This window comes from Hyaena hyaena, unplaced genomic scaffold (genome assembly GCF_003009895.1).
Source record: "Hyaena hyaena isolate Hyena2069 unplaced genomic scaffold, ASM300989v1 scaffold_157, whole genome shotgun sequence".
Taxonomy (NCBI): domain Eukaryota; kingdom Metazoa; phylum Chordata; class Mammalia; order Carnivora; family Hyaenidae; genus Hyaena; species Hyaena hyaena.
The window spans coordinates 1,606,395-1,626,040 of record NW_024080789.1 but is presented as its reverse complement, the minus strand read 5'-3'; the positions used below and the strand labels follow the sequence as shown (position 1 = coordinate 1,626,040).

The 19,646-nt window shown below is 41.7% G+C and overlaps 1 protein-coding gene across 3 annotated transcripts in view; it reads left to right on the top strand.

Moving 5' to 3' along the window:
• HMGXB3 (HMG-box containing 3) overlaps positions 1 to 19,646 on the top strand; it is a 47,050-nt gene that overhangs the window by 10,647 nt on the left and 16,757 nt on the right. For 2 of the 3 annotated variants that reach the window (XM_039239411.1, XM_039239413.1), the window contains exons 6-11: positions 5,310 to 5,441; positions 9,694 to 10,109; positions 11,706 to 11,881; positions 12,021 to 12,118; positions 14,523 to 14,621; positions 16,638 to 16,787. In XM_039239411.1, coding sequence (XP_039095342.1) covers positions 5,310 to 5,441; positions 9,694 to 10,109; positions 11,706 to 11,881; positions 12,021 to 12,118; positions 14,523 to 14,621; positions 16,638 to 16,787 — 1,071 coding nt within the window. The remainder of the gene's footprint in view (positions 1 to 5,309; positions 5,442 to 9,693; positions 10,110 to 11,705; positions 11,882 to 12,020; positions 12,119 to 14,522; positions 14,622 to 16,637; positions 16,788 to 19,646) is intronic. The other variant, XM_039239414.1, reaches the window with a different exon arrangement.

Here is a 19,646-nt window from a genome sequence, read left to right as displayed (position 1 = left end):
TAAATATTTCATGGTTTTTTATACTATTGTAATGTTATACCAAAACTTCTTTCTTTTTCATTCTTTTTTTTTTTTTTTTTAAGTTTTCCTATTTGAGAGAGATGGAGAGCAAGAGTGGAGGGAGGAGCAGGGGGGAGGGAGAGAGAATGAGAATCCCAAGCAGGCTCCATGCTGTCAGCACAGAGCCCAACATGGATCTCGAACTCACAAAACTGCAAGACCATGACCTGAGCCAAAATCAAGAGTTAGACACTTAACTGACTGAGCCACCCAGGCGCCCCAAAACTTTTTTCAGTATCTGATTGTTCACTACTAGTATATAATAATGTAATTGATTGTTTTGCATATTAAACTTGTATTTTGCAACTTTGTTAAACTCATGTATCCTGGTAGCCTTTTTATAGTTTCTCTTGCATTTTCTACATAGATGATCGTGTTGTTTGTGAGTAAGGACAGACTTATTTCTTCCTTTCTGATCTGGATTCCTTATTTCTTACCACACTGTATACGATCTCCAGTACAGTTGAATATAAATGGTGAGAGCAGATACCCCTGTCTTGTTCCTCATCTTAGGAGGAAAGCATTCAGTCTTTCACCATTAGGTGTAATATTAGTTATAGGTTTTTAAAAATCCCCTAATCAAGTTTAAGAAGTTCCTTATATCCTAATTTGCTGGGAGCTTTTATCAGGAATGGATGTTGGATTGTGTCAGATGTTTTTCCTATGTTTGTTGAGATGGTTGTAGGAATTTTCTTTTTTAGTTTGTTAATGTGGTTAATTTCATTGTTTTTCAAGTGTTAACCCAACCCTGCATTCCTGGAATAAAGCCCACTTGGCAGTGAGGCATTATCTTCTAGCATATCGGTGGACTGGTTTGCAGAATGAAGTTTTGCACAGAAGTTCTGCGTCTATATTCGTGAGGGAAGTTGGTCTTTGATTTTTTTGTATAGGCTTGTCTGGCTTTAGTATCAGGGTAGCGTTTACCTAATTGAGTTAGGAAGTACTTTTTCCTCTTCGTTTTTCTGGAAGAGTTTGTATAGTAAACATTTGGTGGGGATTGCTGGTGAAGTCAGTCTGAACCTGGAGATTTCTTTGTGGGAAGATTTTTAACTGCAAGTCCAATTTTTAAAATATATAAACGATTATTTCGATTATTATTTTTTATTTTTTTAGAATTAAAAAAATTTTTTTTAAATGTTTTTATTTTTGAGAGAGAGATAGAGACAGCGTGAGCAGGAGAGGGTCAGAGGGAGAGGGAGATACAGAATCTAAAACAGGCTCCAGGCTCTGAGCTAGCTGTCAGCACAGAGCCCGATGCGGGGCTCAAACCCACGAACTGTGAGATCATGACCTGAGCCGAAGTCGGATGCTTAACTGACTGAGCCACCCAGGTGCCCCTCAGTTATTTTTTAAAAATGTTTATTTATTTTGAGAGAGAGTGTGTCCATGAGCGGGGAGAGAGGGGCAAAGAGAGAGAATCCTAAGTAGACCCCGTGCTCAGTGCAGAGCCTGATTCAGGCTCTGAGTTCATGAGCTGAGCAGAAATCAAGAGTCAGAAGCTCAACTGAGCCACCCAGGCACCCCTAAATTATCTGTTTTTGAGTGAGCTTTGATAGTTTGTCTTTCAGGGAATTTGTTCATTTCATGTAAGTTGTCAAATTTATTGACATAAAATTATTCAAAATATTTTTTTTTTAAATTCTGGTAAAAATATACATAACAAAATTTACCATTTTAACCATTTTTAAGGGTACAGTTCAGTGCCATTAAGTATATTGACATTGTTGTGGAGTCATTACCCATATCTAGTTCCAGAAGTTTCATCATCCAAACAGAAACTTTCTACCCATTAAACTGTAACTCTTCTTTCTTCCCTCCCCGGGCTCCCACTAACCTGTTTTCCTTTCTGTTTCTGAATTTGCATGTTTTAGGTAAATGGACTCATGTAAATATTATCCTCATGGTCTCATTTTTTCACTTAGCATAATGTTGTCAAAGTTTACCTATCTTGTACCATGTATTAGAATTTCATTCTTTTTTATGGCTGAATAATATTCCATTGTGTGTATATGCTATATTTTCTTTATCCATTCTTAAATGTTGATGGACATCTAGTGTGTTTTCACCTTTTGGCTGTTGTAAATGTTGCTGCTGTGGACTTGAGTGGATAAGTGTCTGCTTGGGTCCTTGATTTCAGTTGTTTTGGGTATATACCTAAGAGTGGAATTGCTGGATCATATGGTAATTCTGTGTTTAAAATTCTGAAGAATGCTTATTCTTTTAATATCTATAGACTCTAGTGATTTTACTTCTCTCATCGCTGATAGTAGAAATTTGGGTCTCTTTTTTTTTTTTTTTCCCTGACAAGCCTGACTAGAGGTTATCAATTTTATTGACCTTCAAAGAACCAGCTTTTGGTTTCATTGATTTTCTCTGTTGTTTTTCTGTGTTCTGTTTCACCGATTTTTGCCTACGTCTTTATTATCTTTCTTCTGCTTGCTTTGGGCTTAATTTAGGCTGAGGTCATTGATCTGAGACCTTCCTTTTCTAAGATAGCTGCTTACTGCTGTAAATGTCTCTTGAAGCGCTATGTTAGTGGCATCCCACAAGTTTTGATATATTTTCATTTTGTTGAAAATACTTTATAACTTATTCTTTGACCCAGAAGTTATTTAAAAGTGTATTATTTGCTTTCCAAATATTTGGGATTTTCCAGATATCTTTATTTCATTGATTTCTGATTTAATTCCATTATAGTTGGAATTTGGTAGTTTATAAGACCTGAATCCTTTTAAATTTATTGAGACTTCTTTTATGACCCAGAATATGGTTTGTCTTGACAAATGTTCTGTGTGCACTTGAAAAGAATGTGTATTTTGCTGCTGAGTGAATATTGTGTACATATTAGATTCGGTCACGTTGATTGATAGTATTCAGCTCTATATCCTTACTGATTTCCTGTCAGCTTCTTTTGTCAGTTATTAAGAGAAGGCATCTACCTATCACTTTATATAGTATTTATTTTTTCCCCATTTTTATTAATTTTTGTGTCATGTGTTTTGACTCTTTTAAGTACTTAAACATTTAGGATTGTTAAATCTTCTTGATAAATTGACCCTTACATCGTTATGAAATGACCTTGTTTATCTCTGAAAATATTGTTTGCTATGAAACTTACTTTTTTTTTTAAATGTTTGTTTATTTTGAGAGAGAGAGTGTGTGTGCCCACATGTGAGTGGTGGGGAGTAGGGGGAAGACGGGGAGAAAGAGAGAATTCCAAGGAGGCTCCCACTGTCAGTGTGAAGCCCAACACAGGGCTCCATCTCCAGAACCATGAGATCATGACCTGAGCTGAAATTAAGAGTCAAGATGCTTAACTGACTGAGCCACCCAGATGCCCTATCAGTCTGGAATTTGAATATTGAGTTTTCTTTTCATTATTGTTATTCGCAAGTTTTATCTTTTTCCAGCATTTTACTTTTAACCTATTTATCTTTGTATTTAAAGTACCTTTTTTTGCAGGCAGCGTATAGTTTGGCTCTAAGAGCAAGACTTTTATGACAATCTCTAATTTTCAATTGTGGCACTTGGGCCATATACATTTAATGTGATTATTTATATGTTTAAGTTTAAATCTGTCACTTTACTGTTTGGTTTTTTCGTCCTGTTTTATTTTGCTTTGTTTTGCATTGAATTTTTTTACACCCATTTTATCTCCTTTATTAGCATATTAGCCATTAATTTTGTTTTAGTTACGATAGTGGTTTTTTAGGATTAATATTGTACATTTTAACTTACAATGGTCCATCTTCTAAAAGCTGTGGATAAACAATGTATTTCTAGATGAGAAAGTTGTATCTTAAACAGGAACAACCTCCGCAACCTAATTCATAGGCCTGAGCCTTTGCGCTCCTGGAAATTGTTATTCTTTTATGATTTAAGAAGTGTCAGCCAGACACTTCCAGAAAAGCTTTTATAGATAATCCTTAAGAATGAAACATCAGCTTTGAACATTAGCATTTTTTTCCTAAACTTATTTCTATAAGCTGCTATTTAGGAGTCTTTCCAAGTTCACGGGTATTTAATTATAGAACTGACCTAATTTAAATGTTTACTCTGCTTCTGGTGGTGTTCAGAATGACTATTCTGTGTGAAGCTGCAGTCTGAGCAAAGAGAAGAGAAATTTTTATATCCCACTAATAGTAATTTCTCATAAACATATAGAATCATCTACAATTTTCCTTATTGCTTACCTCATTTGTCTTTCAAGATATTAGGAAGGGCAGGTGATTTTACAGAAGAGGAAACCCAGGTGGCCCCCAGGTCTTCCAGTGTGTCAGTAGTAGAGTGGACATGTGAAGCCAGGTCTCTTACCACACTTCACCCTCAAACTTGACTTGCTGCTTCCCTTATAATCACCTCTTCCCTAGGCTTTCGGGAGAGGTAGCATAGTGGTAGCTTGGTGTTTCTCCAAGAGAGGTTTTTGCTTTTTGTCAGGCGAGGAAAAGTGGGATTAATATCTGAGTAAACATCTGTAAGCGACAGAACAGATCCGACAGGGAAGTGTTTCCTTTTGCAGTATTAATCAAGAAATGGAACTTGGCTGAATTTCTGTTTGTAGCCAAACATAAAAAAAACCCATTGTAATCAATCATTCAGTTCAAAGGGAAATCATTGGAGTTGCTGAGAGCCAGTAGTTAAATATATTTATATGCAAATAATTAAGTTCAGTTGCACATCAAAGGACTTGATTTCTGTTGGAATTTCGTCTTTTTTTTTTTTAATGGCCATAGTCTTTTTTTATGTCTCTGAACCCTAAGTCCTGAGTTCTCTGAATTTTAACAGGAATGAAGATGAAGCAAATTCTTTGAAGTATTTAGGTCTGTAGGGTGCAGCCAAGTGCGTGGAAGGAATCTAGGACCAAGAATCAAAGATCTCTGGGTTCTAAGTCTAGGTGTGCCCTCAATTTAGTATACAATTTGAGGTAAAGCGTTTAACTGCCCTGAACCTCAGTAGTTACAATACCTACTTCACAGAATTGCTGAGAGCATTAAATGAGATATTGGTAAAGCATTTAGCATTGTGTGGTACTTCACTTAATTAGTAGCAGTTAGTGCCATCTTTATTCTTCTGATACCTCTGTAACCTTGGGCAGCTGTCTTTCCTCATTTGAACCCAGTCTCTTCATTTCTAAAAAGTGAGCTTCGACAAGCTGGTATCCTCCTGGCATCGTTGTGCTTCTGATAGTCAGAAGGATCTGAGAGGGGTTACACTGTGGTGTTGACTCTGATGCACTCTTTTCCTTACAGACCACTACATACACCCGCCGGGGCCATGGGACATGCACCAGCCCAGGTTGCTCCTTTACCTATGTCACCAGGCACAAACCACCCAAGTGCCCAATCTGTGGTAACTTCCTAGGAGGGAAGTGGATCCCAAAGGTAAGGTCCGTTGGCCATTGCTGCTTTGGAAGCCCCATAAAGTAGCCTCCTTGTTCCCCTTTAGAACAAAGAACTTAAATAAATACTCATTTTTACTTTCTGACTATACAAGTAAATCATTTTCATTGTAAACTGTTTAAAAAAGAGAATAAAATGTCATCTGTAATCTTACACCATCCAAAGAACAGTCATCATTAGTTAACATTTTGTTGTGTTTTCTTCTAGTCTTTTTTTTGTGAATATGCAAGTTCTGTAGCTTGGTATTTTTTTCCCATAACATCTCTTGCCATTAAGTATTCTTCAAGACCATTATGTTTAATTGCTTTATAACTTTCTGTGAATGATTACACTATGTCAGTTTATTCATTTCCTGTTAAATTTTTAACCATCCATCTTCCACACTGACTGCTTACTCAGATGCGTAGCCCAATCCTACTTTTTAGCTCAAAAGTCCTTTTAATATCCTATAGCTGCTATTAGAAAGAGAGGTCCTTAACCTGATATTTAGGTCTTTCATAGTTAACAGAAACTCCTGTCTCTGTTTCTAAGTAAATGATGCTTGATAAATAAATGAGCATCAAAGCTCTGCCCCTGTGAAGTTCAATTTTATATGAGACTATAAATTGTTTAGGGTCAAAAGAACTAGAATTGTCAAGGATGGGATATAGAGGAGATGGTCTTAAAGGATCAGTAGAATTTGAGTAGGTAAGTAGAAAAGGAAAGGGTGAGCACTGTTTTTGTGACAATAACTTAGGCTAGGTTTGGGTTTGTTAGGTGTCTAGCTCAGCATGGTCCAAACTTATCTGTGTAGAGAAAACTTAAGTTCCTCTGGGGCAGTTTCCACAGAACATCTCTGAAAAATACTGGGGTGGTGACTTTTGCCCTTTGGATGAATGTTAGGAGTTCAGGGCATCACTAATTCTGGGAGACAGAATTGGTTAATAATTAAAAATACACTTCTGGGGGCACCTGGCTGGCTTATTTGGGGGAGCATGAGACTCTCAATCTCAGGGTCATGAGTTCGAGCCCTACATTGGTTATGGAGATTACTTATATACGTTATGTACATACATACATACATACATACATAAGTAAATGCATGAATACATAAATAAACAGACTTAAAAAAACAAACAAACATGTATTTGATCTCGGTAGTGGATTCCTGGCACTGAGCTCCTAAAACCCTAGAAATTTCCTGAGTGTTAGGAGAGAGAGGAGCATCTTTGCGGGCAGGGGAGGGGGGAGAGTACAGTTCTGGAATCAGCTTTTCTCAGTTTGAACTTCTGACTCGCAAGGATTTTAGCTGTATAATCTCGGGCAAGTCACTTTATGTCCATTCTTGATTTGGTTTTTCTTTCATTTGTAAATGGAAGTTAACAATGGTGCCTACCTCATTAGGGTTTTTGGAGGATCAAATGAGATTATCCCTGTAATGTGGATGGCTCGTTCCTAGTATAGAGTAAATCCTCAGGAAGAGGTCACTGCTGTCATTATTGACAGCAACATAATTCTAGTCTCTATTATTGCTTTTTATACCATCACTTCTAAGGGCAGGAGGGGCCCAGTGCGACTGTGTTTCAGATGTTGAGTTTCTTGTGCTCACCATCTCTGTTGTGCTCCTGTGCGGCCATTCAGTTTCCTCCCTTCCTGATTATTCTCCCCAAAATGTACTTCCTCAGCTGCTGTAGGGAGATTAAGTAGGGTAGTTGGAACCCTTGACCGTTCTTCACAGATGCACAGCAGGTTTGTTAAATGACCTTATTTCTTGTGCTTTTGTGTGGAAGAGTCTAACTCCTCCTGCAGCCTTGTCTCTGTCGGGTTCTGTTTTTACTTTGGCTTTCTTTTCTTTTTCATTGATGTCTTTTTTCCCTCTTTTGATTGAAATAACTTTTGAGCCATGGTTCTCTTTCTGAGAGCAAACTCATGATGTGAAATCAGATTTTTTATTAGCTACATGTCCCGATCTTTTAAAAAAAATTTTTTTTGAGTGGTTATTTTTGAGAGAGAGAGACAGAGTGTGAGCAGGGGAGGGACAGAGAGAGGGAGACACAGAATCTGATGCAGGCCTCAGGCTCTGAGCAGTCAGCACAGAGCCTGATGTGGGGCTCAAACCCACAAACTGTGAAATCATGACCTGAGTCAAAGTTGGACACTTAACCGACTGAGCTACCCAGGCACCTGTAAGTACGTGTTCTCCATCTTGATTTGTTAAGTCAGGTTCTTTCTCCACAGGTTTTTATAGAATTACCATGTAAAGAGTAAATACTATGATTTCTAAATTTCATAGGAGCAGTAAGTGAGTGTAAGAAAGAAAAGGGTAACATTTTAGCATCAGTGCACTTGGAATTTTAGAGAAAAAAGTGACTTTGGTTATCAGACAGTTCAATTCCAAGTCTCTAGCTGAGGAAAAATAGATTCAAGAGAAGTGACTTGTTAAGTTCACATAACTAATTATGTCAGTGCTTTTCCACTAAATCACACTTCTCAGGAATTGCTATGCTGTTCAGCTGCAGAATTTTAAGATTTTTGGAGTTCTGATTTTTGAAGCTGCAAGTATAAATAGTTTCTGAAAGCTCCAAATGTGTTGGTGCCTGTCAGGAAATGACTCCCCTTTTCTTGTATTGTTCCAGAGTTTCATACTGGCTAAAATTAGCCCAAGAAACATTTGGCACAGTTCCCAATGAGTTGGATGGAACAAAAGATGGTATATAAAGCTCTTTAGCCCAAGGCCTCACTCCTTTGGCTCTCTGACAGTGGTAATTGAGGCCTCTGAGCAGGCAACTGGTGGAATTTACTTTTTATCTTGAAAGAAAGTGACATCTCAAAAGGGTAGGCTGAGTTAAGGAAATGTGAGCTCACCAGCTAGTTTTTTGCTGTGATTCCTTAAATTATGCGGACTCCTTGCAGAGGATTTTTATCTGAAATAGCCTCCTTAGAGGGCAGTATTTTGCTCAGAGATTTCAGTTGTGGGGATTTAGTTTGTCTCCTGTTTTTCTGCCGACTTTTCCCTTTCCAGTAGTCAGGAAGCTCTGTGCAGCTTACTTGGAATTTTTCTCTGTATTTAACTTGTCCTCATGGACTATTACTGTGTGTTAGAATCGGACAGTGCTTTGCAGGAGATTTCCTAGGTCATCTGTATTGGTTTTTAACCAGAGGCAGCGTGCTGTCAGGTGGCTTTGGACATTTAAGGGGTCTTGGTAGTCCGTGACTGGGAGGGAATACCGGTGTTAATCATCGGCCACAGACGTGCCCCTTCTGCCTCGTGCAGGGGAATCCTGCACCACCCTCACCATGAATGAGCCCACCCAAAATGCTGTGGACAAATGCTGGGAGGCGACCCTCTTGTTACATGGTAGCAAAGTGAGAGTTCAGATGAAGCTTGTCTCAGGTGACATAAGTAATTCGATGAGGAGCACAGCCTAGGTAGAACCCAGCTTTTATGTTTCACGTCTCTTCATTTATAGCACCTTTCACTATTCACATGTAATTTAAAAACCTTCCTGAGACAACCACGGTTTAAAAAAAAAAAACGTGTGTGTGTATGTAAGAAATGTGTATGTATGTATTTACAGGTATGTATAAATAATAGTATATTTCCACAGCATAAAAGCTAAGGCAACAATGAATTTTTTAAAGTAGGCTGATCTGAAATAGCAGTTGGTATTTTTAGTGAGTTTGAATATTTTCTAGTAAGTAATTAATATGTATGAGTTAATTTGAGAAGTTTGTGGTGTGTGTCTAAGCCAGCCTTCAGATTTGTCTGAAAGAATTTGGGACAAAAGATATTTTCCCTAACAGAATTGGAAGCTTTGAGTCTCATCATGTGAGATTTGCCCGCATTGGGGTTAACTGGATCTCATAAAGGGACCACCAAGACAAACAGCTTCGGACTTCTAGGCCCAATAGAGCAATATGTCAGCTTTTTTTCTAGGCCTAGAGAAGCAGGCTTTGAACAAAGGTTAGTTTCAAAATACCAGCTTTATTTGCTGACCTAAAGAGGCTATCAATAAGAAATTTGTTAGGACAGCTTTATGCTAACTTGGGTTTGAATACTGTAGTGAGAGGGACCTGAAGTCTGAAGACTTAGATTCAAGCCAGTTTTGTCTTGACACCTTACATTAGTCTGTCTTCCCTCTGGGTCTCAGTTTCCACCCATACGTTGTTGTTGTGAGGATCGAACGAGAAATGATTTGTGACGTGTTGTCCGCTGTAAAATGCCAAATGCATACAGGCATTCTTATTTTTTTAGGAAAAGCCAGCCAAAGTCAAAGTGGAATTGGCTCCTGGCATCTCCTCCAAAGGCTCGGTGGTCAAAAGAAACCAGCCTGGCACCACTGAGCAAAACTCCTGTAGGGAAAATGCCTCCAAATTGACTCTGGAGAACTCAGAAGCTGTGAGCCAGCTCCTCAGTGTAGCTCCTCCCAGAGAAGTGGGTGAGGAGAACGAGTGGGAGGAAGTGATCATCTCAGATGCCCATGTTTTGGTCAAGGAAGCTCCTGGGAGTCGTGGTGCAGCAGCCACGAAGACGCCGGTGGTCAAGAGTGGTGTGCAGCCTGAGGCCTCTCTGGGGACAGCTGAGAATGACAGTCCAGGACCAGATGTACCACCACCAGCTGAGAGGACCAGCACCTCCAGTCCTCTCCCTGCTCCCAGAAAGCCTGCGGGGTAAACGTGCTTACATGTTCTAGGATTGTGTTTGGAATAGCAGGTTGGGAAATGCTTCTTGGTTTGTTTTATGTTATTAGCATTACTGAGAGAGACAGCGGAGCCCAGTTAATGCTTCCTATTTTAGAGATCAGGAAACCAAGGCCTAGAGCCACGGAATGATTTGCCTTTCCTCTTACACTCTGCTGTCTGTGCGTTGCTGTCACATTCCTGTGCTTCCCTTCTTGTCGTCTTCCCAGAAGCTCTTTAGGATCCTGTTGGTACAGGCTGAGGCCATTGTTACAAACTAGTATGCAGTCTTTCCAGAGTTAGAAAGAGAAGCCTTTTTAAGGTACCTTATAGAAAGATTCCTGGTGATGAGAGAATTCCATTCTGGTTGTAATCTGTCCTGACTTCTGTTGACCTTGGGCATAGTCACTTCATGTCTCTTCTCTCCTCTGAAAAATCTTGAGTTGGGTATTAGAAAAATCTAATCCATAATGGCTAACCGTATAGACTAAAAAGGATTGTGTGCGATGCACGCATCGCCCGGTGCGCTGCAGATAGGTGGTTGTCCATGAACACGGCGCTCTTTCCTCGCCGTGCCCTCCTGAAAGGCCCGACTGCGTTTTTCATGGGGCCCCTTGCCAGGGGCAGTTGTGGTCTTGTAACTAAAGGCCCTTATTTGCTTGTATTAGTGGTTCTCCTTGGGGAACAGTCTGTCCCCAGGGGACAACCCAGGCAACGTTTACAGCTTTTGGTTGTTACAGCTGTGGGGGAGAAGGGTGCTGTAGGCATCGAGTTAGTAGAGGACAGAGAGACTGCTGAGCGTTCATGGGACAGGCCCCTACAAAGAATTATCCAGCCCAAAATGTTGATAGCGCCAAGGCTTAGAAATTCTGGTGTACGTTATTTGATTTCAAATTTTTTATTGTTGAATGGGAGATATATTCACATGATTCAGACTCAAAGGATATAAGGAATATACACTGAAAAAAAAAATGTCTCTTCTAGCGTATCCTTAAGTCATCCATTTCCATTTTCCAGACAATCTGTATTCCCAAATTTTTGTGTTTCTAGAGAGAATTTTAGGCATATCCTACAAATATGTGTTTGTGTATATATATTTTTTCCTACCTTTTTTTTATACAGATGTTAGTGTAACATATACTTCTGCATCTTGCCTATACTTATTTATGTTATACTTAGGGATGGTTCTGTATCTTTAGAGCATGAAGCCGTGCAGTTTAGACTGTTTGTTGTAGGCAACTGTGTCACTCTACAAGAGCCTTCTGTGGTGTAGGCTCTGTGCTCAGCATTGGAGCTACAAAGAAACTGTGGATTTTGTTCTGCGGGTCTTTTAGCCTCCCTCATGTGGGAGACTGATACACTTTAAATACTAATTAGAGGCAGATGGGATAGTCTACACTCACTATTTGTATTCCTCAGAGTGGGCACTATTTTATACTTATTCACCTTCGTAATGACCCCTGAAATATTTAGCCTGACAGTTTACTACACTATCCCTCAACTAAAATGCCTTTTGGAGGTTGTACTTTGGTTTTCTTCCACTTGGTCCAGAATTTTTAGATTTCCTTTTTTTTTTTTTTTTTCCAGAGTTGACCCACTCACCGCTGGGCTCAGAGCCCCTGAGCTTAAAGGCAAAGCTCGGGGCAAGCCCTCCTTACTGGCTGCAGCAAGGCCCATGAGAGCAATTCTCCCAGCCCCATCTAATGGGGGCCGCGGCAGCAGCTTGGGGCTGTCCAGGGCCAGACAGGCCTTTCCCCTGAGCGGTAAGGGCGGGGAAAACCCGGGAGCGGGGAGCTGTCTGATGGGAAGGGGGCAGGAATGGAGTTGTCCAGAGTGGAGATGAGAGACTGAGGGGGACTCTGAATGCACTTAAGTCACCATTTTGGCTTCTGGTTGTCTCAGATAAAACTCCCTCTGTGAGGACTTGTGGCCTGAAGCCGAGCACACTGAAGCAGCTGGGCCAGCCGATCCGACAGCCATCACACAGCAGTGACATGAAGGTAAGACCCATTCTCCAGGTAGGGCATCGGGGGGGTGGGGCGCCTCTGCTCCGAGAACAGGGCTCCTAGTTAGTGTCTCAAAGCCAAGGGCAAAAAACCTATTCTTACCTTGGGAAGTGACCTCTGGAATGAAGTTTAGCATGAGTGAGTGAGTTATTTTTAGTTAATTTTTTTCTTGTTATAAAATGAATCCATATTTAAACTTGAGTTTTTATTTATTTTGAGAGAGAAAGTGCAGAAGGGATAGAAAGAGAAGGACAGAGACAGGGAGAGAGAATCCCAAGCAGGCTCTGCACCGTCAGCAGGGTGTCCAATGTGGGACTCTTAACTCATGAACTGTGAGATCATGCTCTGAGTTGAAGTTGGATGCTTAACCGACTGAGCCACCCAGGCGCCCCTTAATTTAGAAATAGTTTAAAACTTAGGGAAAAAATTGCAAGGGTGAAGGTAGTACAAAAAGTACCCATGTACTTTTTACTCGTAGTCACTTATTGGTAAGGTATCGCCCATTTCACTTCATCATTTGTGCTCATGTGTGTTTCTAAAGTACATATAATTTAAGGGAAAATTACATGGCCTTTTGCTTCTTTTTATTTTTTTTATTTTTTTTTTATTTCTAGGAGAGAGAGAGACAGCGCGAGCAGGGGAGGGTCAGAGAGAGAGGGAGACATAGACTCTGAAACAGGCTCCAAGCTCTGAGCTGGCAGTCAGCACAGAGCCTGACGCGGGGCCCGAACCCACGAACCGCGAGATCATGACCTAAGCGAAAGTCGGACGCTTAACCGACTAAGCCACCCAGGCGCCCCTGGCCTTTTGCTTCTTAATGCTCCAGTGTGCATTTTCTAAGAATAAGGATATTCTGTTACTGAAACATTGATACAATACTTGAGACAGCCATTGTATTCCAATTTTGTCAGTTTTACCCAATTATGTTCTTTATAGCATTTTCCCACTCCAGTACAGGGTTCAGTGTAGGATCAGATACTGTATTTAGTTGTCTTGTTTCTTTAGCTTCTTTTGAAAAAATGAACGCATGGTGGTTGTAGAAAATACAGAGAATTCAGATAAGGTGGAAAGAAAGTCAGTCCCTTGTAATCCTGCCACCCAGAACTAATTACTGTTGGCAATCTACGCCCATTCAGCCTTTGAGGCCTTTCTTATATTTGTTGGCATTTTTTTAATATAATTTTTTAAAACCAAAAGTCATGGCTTTTACTCCATGTTCTGGTTTTTAGTTAGTACAATCCATTCATCTTAGTGATAGCGTTTTTTTCCTCTTCTTTTTCCATGTGACCAGGATAGTTATTAGTTATGATCAAAATTCCCTAAATCAGCATTTTTTTTTTTACTAGACCTCTTTTTTTTCGGGCCGTGACCCTTGATAACACATTTTTACATCACAGCCCAGTAAACATCCATACTTGTATACATAAAAACAGTAAAGAAGCTACTCCCTTATTATATGCAGTTATTTTGGTATTTTCCATTTTGCAAAATGCTGGTTTCAACTCAATAAATGAATTTCACTACCTGTCAGTCGATTTTGTGGCCTGTAGTTCAAAACCCCCGTGAGACCAAACTAGAATAAGAAACTCGGGCTGCCTTCTGCCTTGCAGTGCGCTCTGCCAGGCAACTTCCTTTGTTCCAGATTTGCCCTGGCTTTTACTCTGAAGGCTGATCTGTCACCCGGCTGTGGTGGTCAGCACTGGATGCATGTGTGATTCAGGTCTAGAAAGATGGTGATCTGGTGTGTGTTGCTGCTTCGTAGATCTCCAACCCTAGTCCCTGTACTTGGGTAAATTCCCTGTCTTCTCTGGAAACAGTCTCCTTTTGACTGGTGACATTGGGTATATGTTAAAACTGTAAGTCCTTTTGCTAGTTTTAAGCCAGTTAAGTTACATGAAATTTTGTATTCTGAATATCAACCTAAATTCAGTATTACAGAATAACTATTAATGCTGTCTTCATCTTTTTTTTCTTTAATAGCATAGAACATTTGAAAGTTTTGTAGATAGTGGTAAAAGGGGAAAAATCACAATCTTCCTCTCACCCTGTGACATTTTAGTGAACAGTCTTTTCAAGTTCTTTCTGTGCCAACATTCTTCAACCACATATTTGTGTGTATAACTGTTGTTAAGTTTTCCTCACTTGGTAGCAGTTGTAAATCTGATCCACAGTGTTCATAATATGCAGTGTTAGAAGCTGCACAGAAGAATGTGGCAGCCCTGGACTTGAAAGTGGCATTAAACCTCTGGCGGGCTGGTGACTGCCCTAGCCCTCTAGGATACCAGTCAGCTCACCTGGAGCATGGCTCTACAAATTCCCTGGGAAACTGTTTCTTCAAGCTCTTTCAGGAGTGTGAGGTTTTATAGAAAAGCACTAAATCACTTGTTCTGATCCACAGCTAACAAATGGCCCGGGCAGTCGGACGTCACAGGTAAAAGTCGTGGAAGTCAAGCCTGATCTGTTTCCTCCGTACAAGTATAGCTGCACTGTAACGCTGGTAAGTGCAGCCTGGTGATGGGTTGGCACAGAAGTGGTTTTGGTTGCATGGTGGGGGGTGAGTGGGAGTGTGAGAGAGGTGGGGAGAGGTAGTTAGGAGTGAGAGTAGGCTCAGGGTTGGATCATTGCTTCTGAAGAGCCCTTCGCTGATACAGGTGGTAGCTGCTGGGTGCATCAGCTAGGTGTTGTGCCGGTGAGATCTGTAGACGTAGGCCAGCCGAGACCTGGGTATTTCTTGCAGTAAGTGGAGGTGAGAATCCAGTCCAGCCCCAGAAATATGTTATCCACAGTAAATCTGAGAGTTATAGTCTTTCCCCTTAAAATAGAGTCACATTCAATACCGGCATCTTAAAGGATTTGAGAAGTGCTCTGGTAAAGCAACTTTGTTTAGCCTCCCTTTTCCCACCAAGCTTTTCCTTCCCCACCCACCTTTTATTTACTTTTATTTATTTATTTAACATTTATTTATTTTTGAGAGAGACAGAACACGAGCGGGGGAGGGGCAGAGAGAGAGGGAGACAGAATCCGAAGCAGGCTCCAGGCTCTGAGCTGTCATCACAGAGCCCCAGGGGCTGGGACTCACGGACTGCGAGATCATGTCCTGAGCCGAAGTTGGACACTTAACCGACTGAGCCACCCCAGGCACCCCATCACCTTTTATTTTTAACGCAACATCTATTAACGTCCCGGTAAACAAATGTGTGACTCTGGGGTCCTCCTTTTGCAAGGGAGGCCACGTGGAGCAGTGGAATAAACACTCAGGACTTAGTCCACAAGTGGTTCTGGCTCTACTGCCAGCATACGTGTGACTTAGGCAAACGTCTCTGCTTCTCGGGGGCCTCAGTTTCCACCATCCATAAAATGCTGCATCAGTTTAGATTCCGTGTTGGGGCTGTTTTTTTGCTCTTAACATTCTCTAATTTTGTTTATCTTTAAATACCAATTGGCCAGGTAACTTTTGGCAGGTTCTCTGCCTGAGTTGAGTAAGATGCACAGATTTTGAGAGAGCAGCTGGATTTTTAAAAATTGTTATCTGATAAAGGCATACAGGTACAGAACCATTCATTCGAAAAATATTTACTGAGCATCTGCTCTGGCCAGACCCACTGGGAATTCTGTAGTAACAAGACAGGACGTATGGTGGACTAGTGCGTAGTCTGGCCTGATCCTTAAGGAGAATATCTCCTTTATCCTGGATATCTGCTCAGGTTTCTTTTCTCAGAGACTAGTTACTACCTTCTCCGTGCCATCTATACCTTCATCTCCATATCCCTGTGACTACAGAAGGTCTCTAATGTTACCGCGAGGGGTGGGGGGGTGCTTCCCCAGGACCTTTTCTTTTTTGGTTAGATAGCAGCACATCTCAGGAGCCTCGATGCCAGATTGGAGCTTGGGTAGTCCCGAAGTCATGATTGCCCTCAGGCAGGGTTTGGATGCTTGTTCACCACAGTCTTCAGCTCTCTGCTAGAACAGGCCTGCTTCACTCTGCAGTAGCCTGGACTCTGAAGGCATTTGAATTTCTAACTTCTGTTTTTAATGTTTATTTTATTTTTTATTTTTTTGAGAAAAAGAGTAAACACACAGCATGTGTCAAATTGTGTGCGAGTGGAGGAGTGACAGAGAGATCCCAAGCAGGCTCAGCCCTGACAGCACAGAGCTGGACCCAGGGCTTGAACTCACAGACCATGAAAACATAACCTGAACTGAAACCAGGAGTTGGACAGTTAACTGACTGAGCCACCCAGGCGCTCCATGGCATTTGAATTTCTGACCCTAAAGAGTTAGCTCACTTGTTTCACAGATGAGGAGGGGCTTGCCAGAATGATACAGGCTGTATTAAGATTGAGAGGATGTAACCACAGAAAAGGGATCTTGTATCAAGGCTCTTTGGAAATTAGTCTAAATCTGGTTTTGCAATTGCCACTCTTCTCTCATTTACTGATAGCTGGTCATCCTGGTTTGTGACTCTGCCCAGGTGTAACTTTCGTGGAATTAAATACCGGTCTTCTTTTTTTAGGATTTGGGCCTCGCTACTTCGAGAGGCCGGGGAAAGTGCAAGAATCCCTCTTGTAACTACGTCTACACCAACCGACATAAACCACGGATTTGTCCTAGCTGTGGTTTTAACCTTGCTAAAGACCGGACTGAGAAAACCACCAAGGCTCTCGTGAGTTCCTTCCCTAAACACATCCCTGAGCCTCGTGTTGGGCTTTGTTAGTAGACCTGCTTTGGTAGAATTAAAGTGATTTCTTGGTGCATGATCGTAATTAGAACACCAGAACTGGAACCAGTTTAAGTTCTGGACCTAGGCTTCTCTTTGGGCTTCCTTGTCCTCATTACTAAGTTGAGTTTGAGAGAGTTGGAGAGAGTTGAGTTGGAGGGAGTTGGAGAACCTTCTAGCCCAGTGGACCAAGAGTTCATTCACCAAAGAGAATGGGAACACAGGCTTTACAGAGGATTCTTAGGGGTGCCTAGGTGGCTCAGTCAGTTAAGCGTCCCACTCTTTATTTCGGCTCAGGTCATGATCTCAGCAGTTCATGAGATTGAGCCCTGCTGGTAGCCCAGAGCCTGCTTGGGATTCTTTCTCTTCCTCTCTGCCTCTCTCCCTCTCCCTCAAAAATAAGTAAATAAACTTAAAATTTTTATTTTATTTTTTTAAAATAGGATTCTGAAGGGAGAGATGGAAGGGTTACATTCTTTTAGTTTTGGGACCTGGTGGAGGACCTGTAAATAGTATTTGGTAAACAGAGAATACCAACCCTAAGACTTTGTAGATTAGATCACTGCTTCTCAGGTTCCTTACAGAGTTTTTGGGCACAGTACAAAGCTTTATTTCTAGCAGTTTTGGCAAATCTCTCTGAAGTTGGACCAAACTGTTTCAAGAGTAAAACACATTCCATTTGGCTCATTAGGGCTCATTTTTTATTTATTAGAACCAGGAAAAAAATGAGTATTTTCAGAAGTTCTCTGATTTTCCACATGTGAATTTTTTTTAATGGTTACTTTTGAGAGAGAGAGCATGCATGCATGCTCTAGTGGAGGAAAACAGGGAGAGAGAGAATCCCAAGCAGGCTCCTAGCGCAGAGCCCAGCCTGAAGCTCAGGTCTACAAACTGTGAGATCACAACCTGAGTCGAAACCAGGAGTCAGACCCTTACCCGACTGAGCCACCCAGGCGCCCCTTCACATGTGAATTCCTTTAAGGGTACAGGAAGATACAGCACCTGAGGCAGCAAATGGAATGACTAGATGGAGGATAAGAAGATAGGATCTCCCTGGTCTGCTTGGTAGGAAAGAGGATGGCGTTATGGGTCAGGGTCCAGGGTGGAGCCTGGCCACTTCAGATCTGGGCTGGACTTTGCAAGGTGGGCAGGATTTGGATGGAAGGGGAAGGCAGACCATGCTCCCAGGACGAGCACGGGCACAAGCGGAGAGCTAGAGGGCCTTGTGTTCCAGTCACCTAGACATGGGGTGTATACAGGGAGGAGTATGGAAAATAGTGGCTTGAAAGGCATATTGGGGCCATATTGTGGAGGATCTTTAAGGCTAGACTAGGCAATTTGTTTTTTAGGCCGTGGGGTCACATTGAATGTGCTTGACCCAGGGTGACGCCTAGAAGGTTGTGTCAGGAAGGAGGCATTTGGGGATTTCGGAACGGACAGGACTACCGAGGTGGTGAGAACCATTTCAGGCTGCGTTTTCTCTGCATATGGCGGGTGGGGCAGAAAGCTTCTGGCAGATGCATCTCACCCCTGGTCCCAGGTTGGTTTCCGTGCTTGAGGTGGTGTTCTGAGGTTATCCCTGTGAGAAAGGGGACTAGAACTAAAGTATGTGGGCACCAATGGCTTAGTGGAAAACACATGGGCACTGGCCATAGAGGACAGCTGGGAGGACCCTCAGCTGGATGCCGTCCCTCTTCTGAGTTTTAGTTTCTCTAGTAACAAAACCGGGCCAGGTGGATTCTGTCTGGACATTTTATTCTTAGGGCCATGAGCCCCCGAGAAGACTCAGAATCGAGCTTCAAATAATCTATAAATCCCTGAAATGGCATGTGAAATGGGTCCATAACTACCATCAGATTCTGTTGCTCCATTGGTTCCATTGGCTACCCCCTGCTGGCAGTGACCTTCCTGGATCTTCCATGCCTCTCATGGGAGGGAAGAGGAGGTCTGCACTTGACTCCTCCTCAGCTCCCTATGACACCATAATCTCTTTTAGGGCAGATGTATCTGTTCCCCCACGCCCTCTGACCTTGGAGTATGCATACTCAATGTATTGATCATGATTATGGCATGGAATTGAGTTCTAAGTTAAGTAGATGCTCTCAACAGTCCTTTCTCCTATTTGATTGTAGCTGTTGGTGTAGTTTGCAGTGTGGAAATGGACGTTGGTCTCGATCTAGGATGATGAGGTGACCTAACTTTCTAGGTCAGATAGGAATCGTTCAGGGACATCTAGCCAATTGATTTCAAATCCTGCTCTCCTGTCTTTGGTTGATAGCTGCCTACCTCCAGTACCCTTCTGACATTCTGTCACCATTCAACTTTCTAAATCTTAGAGAAATAAAGTGTAATTATTGTTTTCCTCAAACTAAAACACTGGCCCGAGACCCAAGGACCTTAGTGTGTAATGCTCCCTGGAGCCCCCTGGTGGCCATGTGCTTCGTGCGCAATTTGTCCTTGGTGGCTGTACTAGAGATTGTAGCATCTCTGGGCTGGAATGGTCTTCATTCCTTTCTGTCCTTCACTGTGGCTCAGAGTAGAAGACTAGTACTGCTGCCAGCTATTCTTGCAGCCCAAAGTTCAACATAGATGTGACTAGGAACACACTGTCTCCCAGGGCAACTCATTCTAATGTCCGTCAGCTCTCTGCAGCCGTTCATTTTTCTTTCAGCAAGCATGCATTTGAATGCCTACTGTAGGTCAGGCCTTTGGAGATACAAAGATAAATAGGACATGGTCCCTTCCCTAGAGGAATTCACAGTCTAGTGGGGGAGAAAGATAGTAGCCAAACTTCTAGAGTATGAG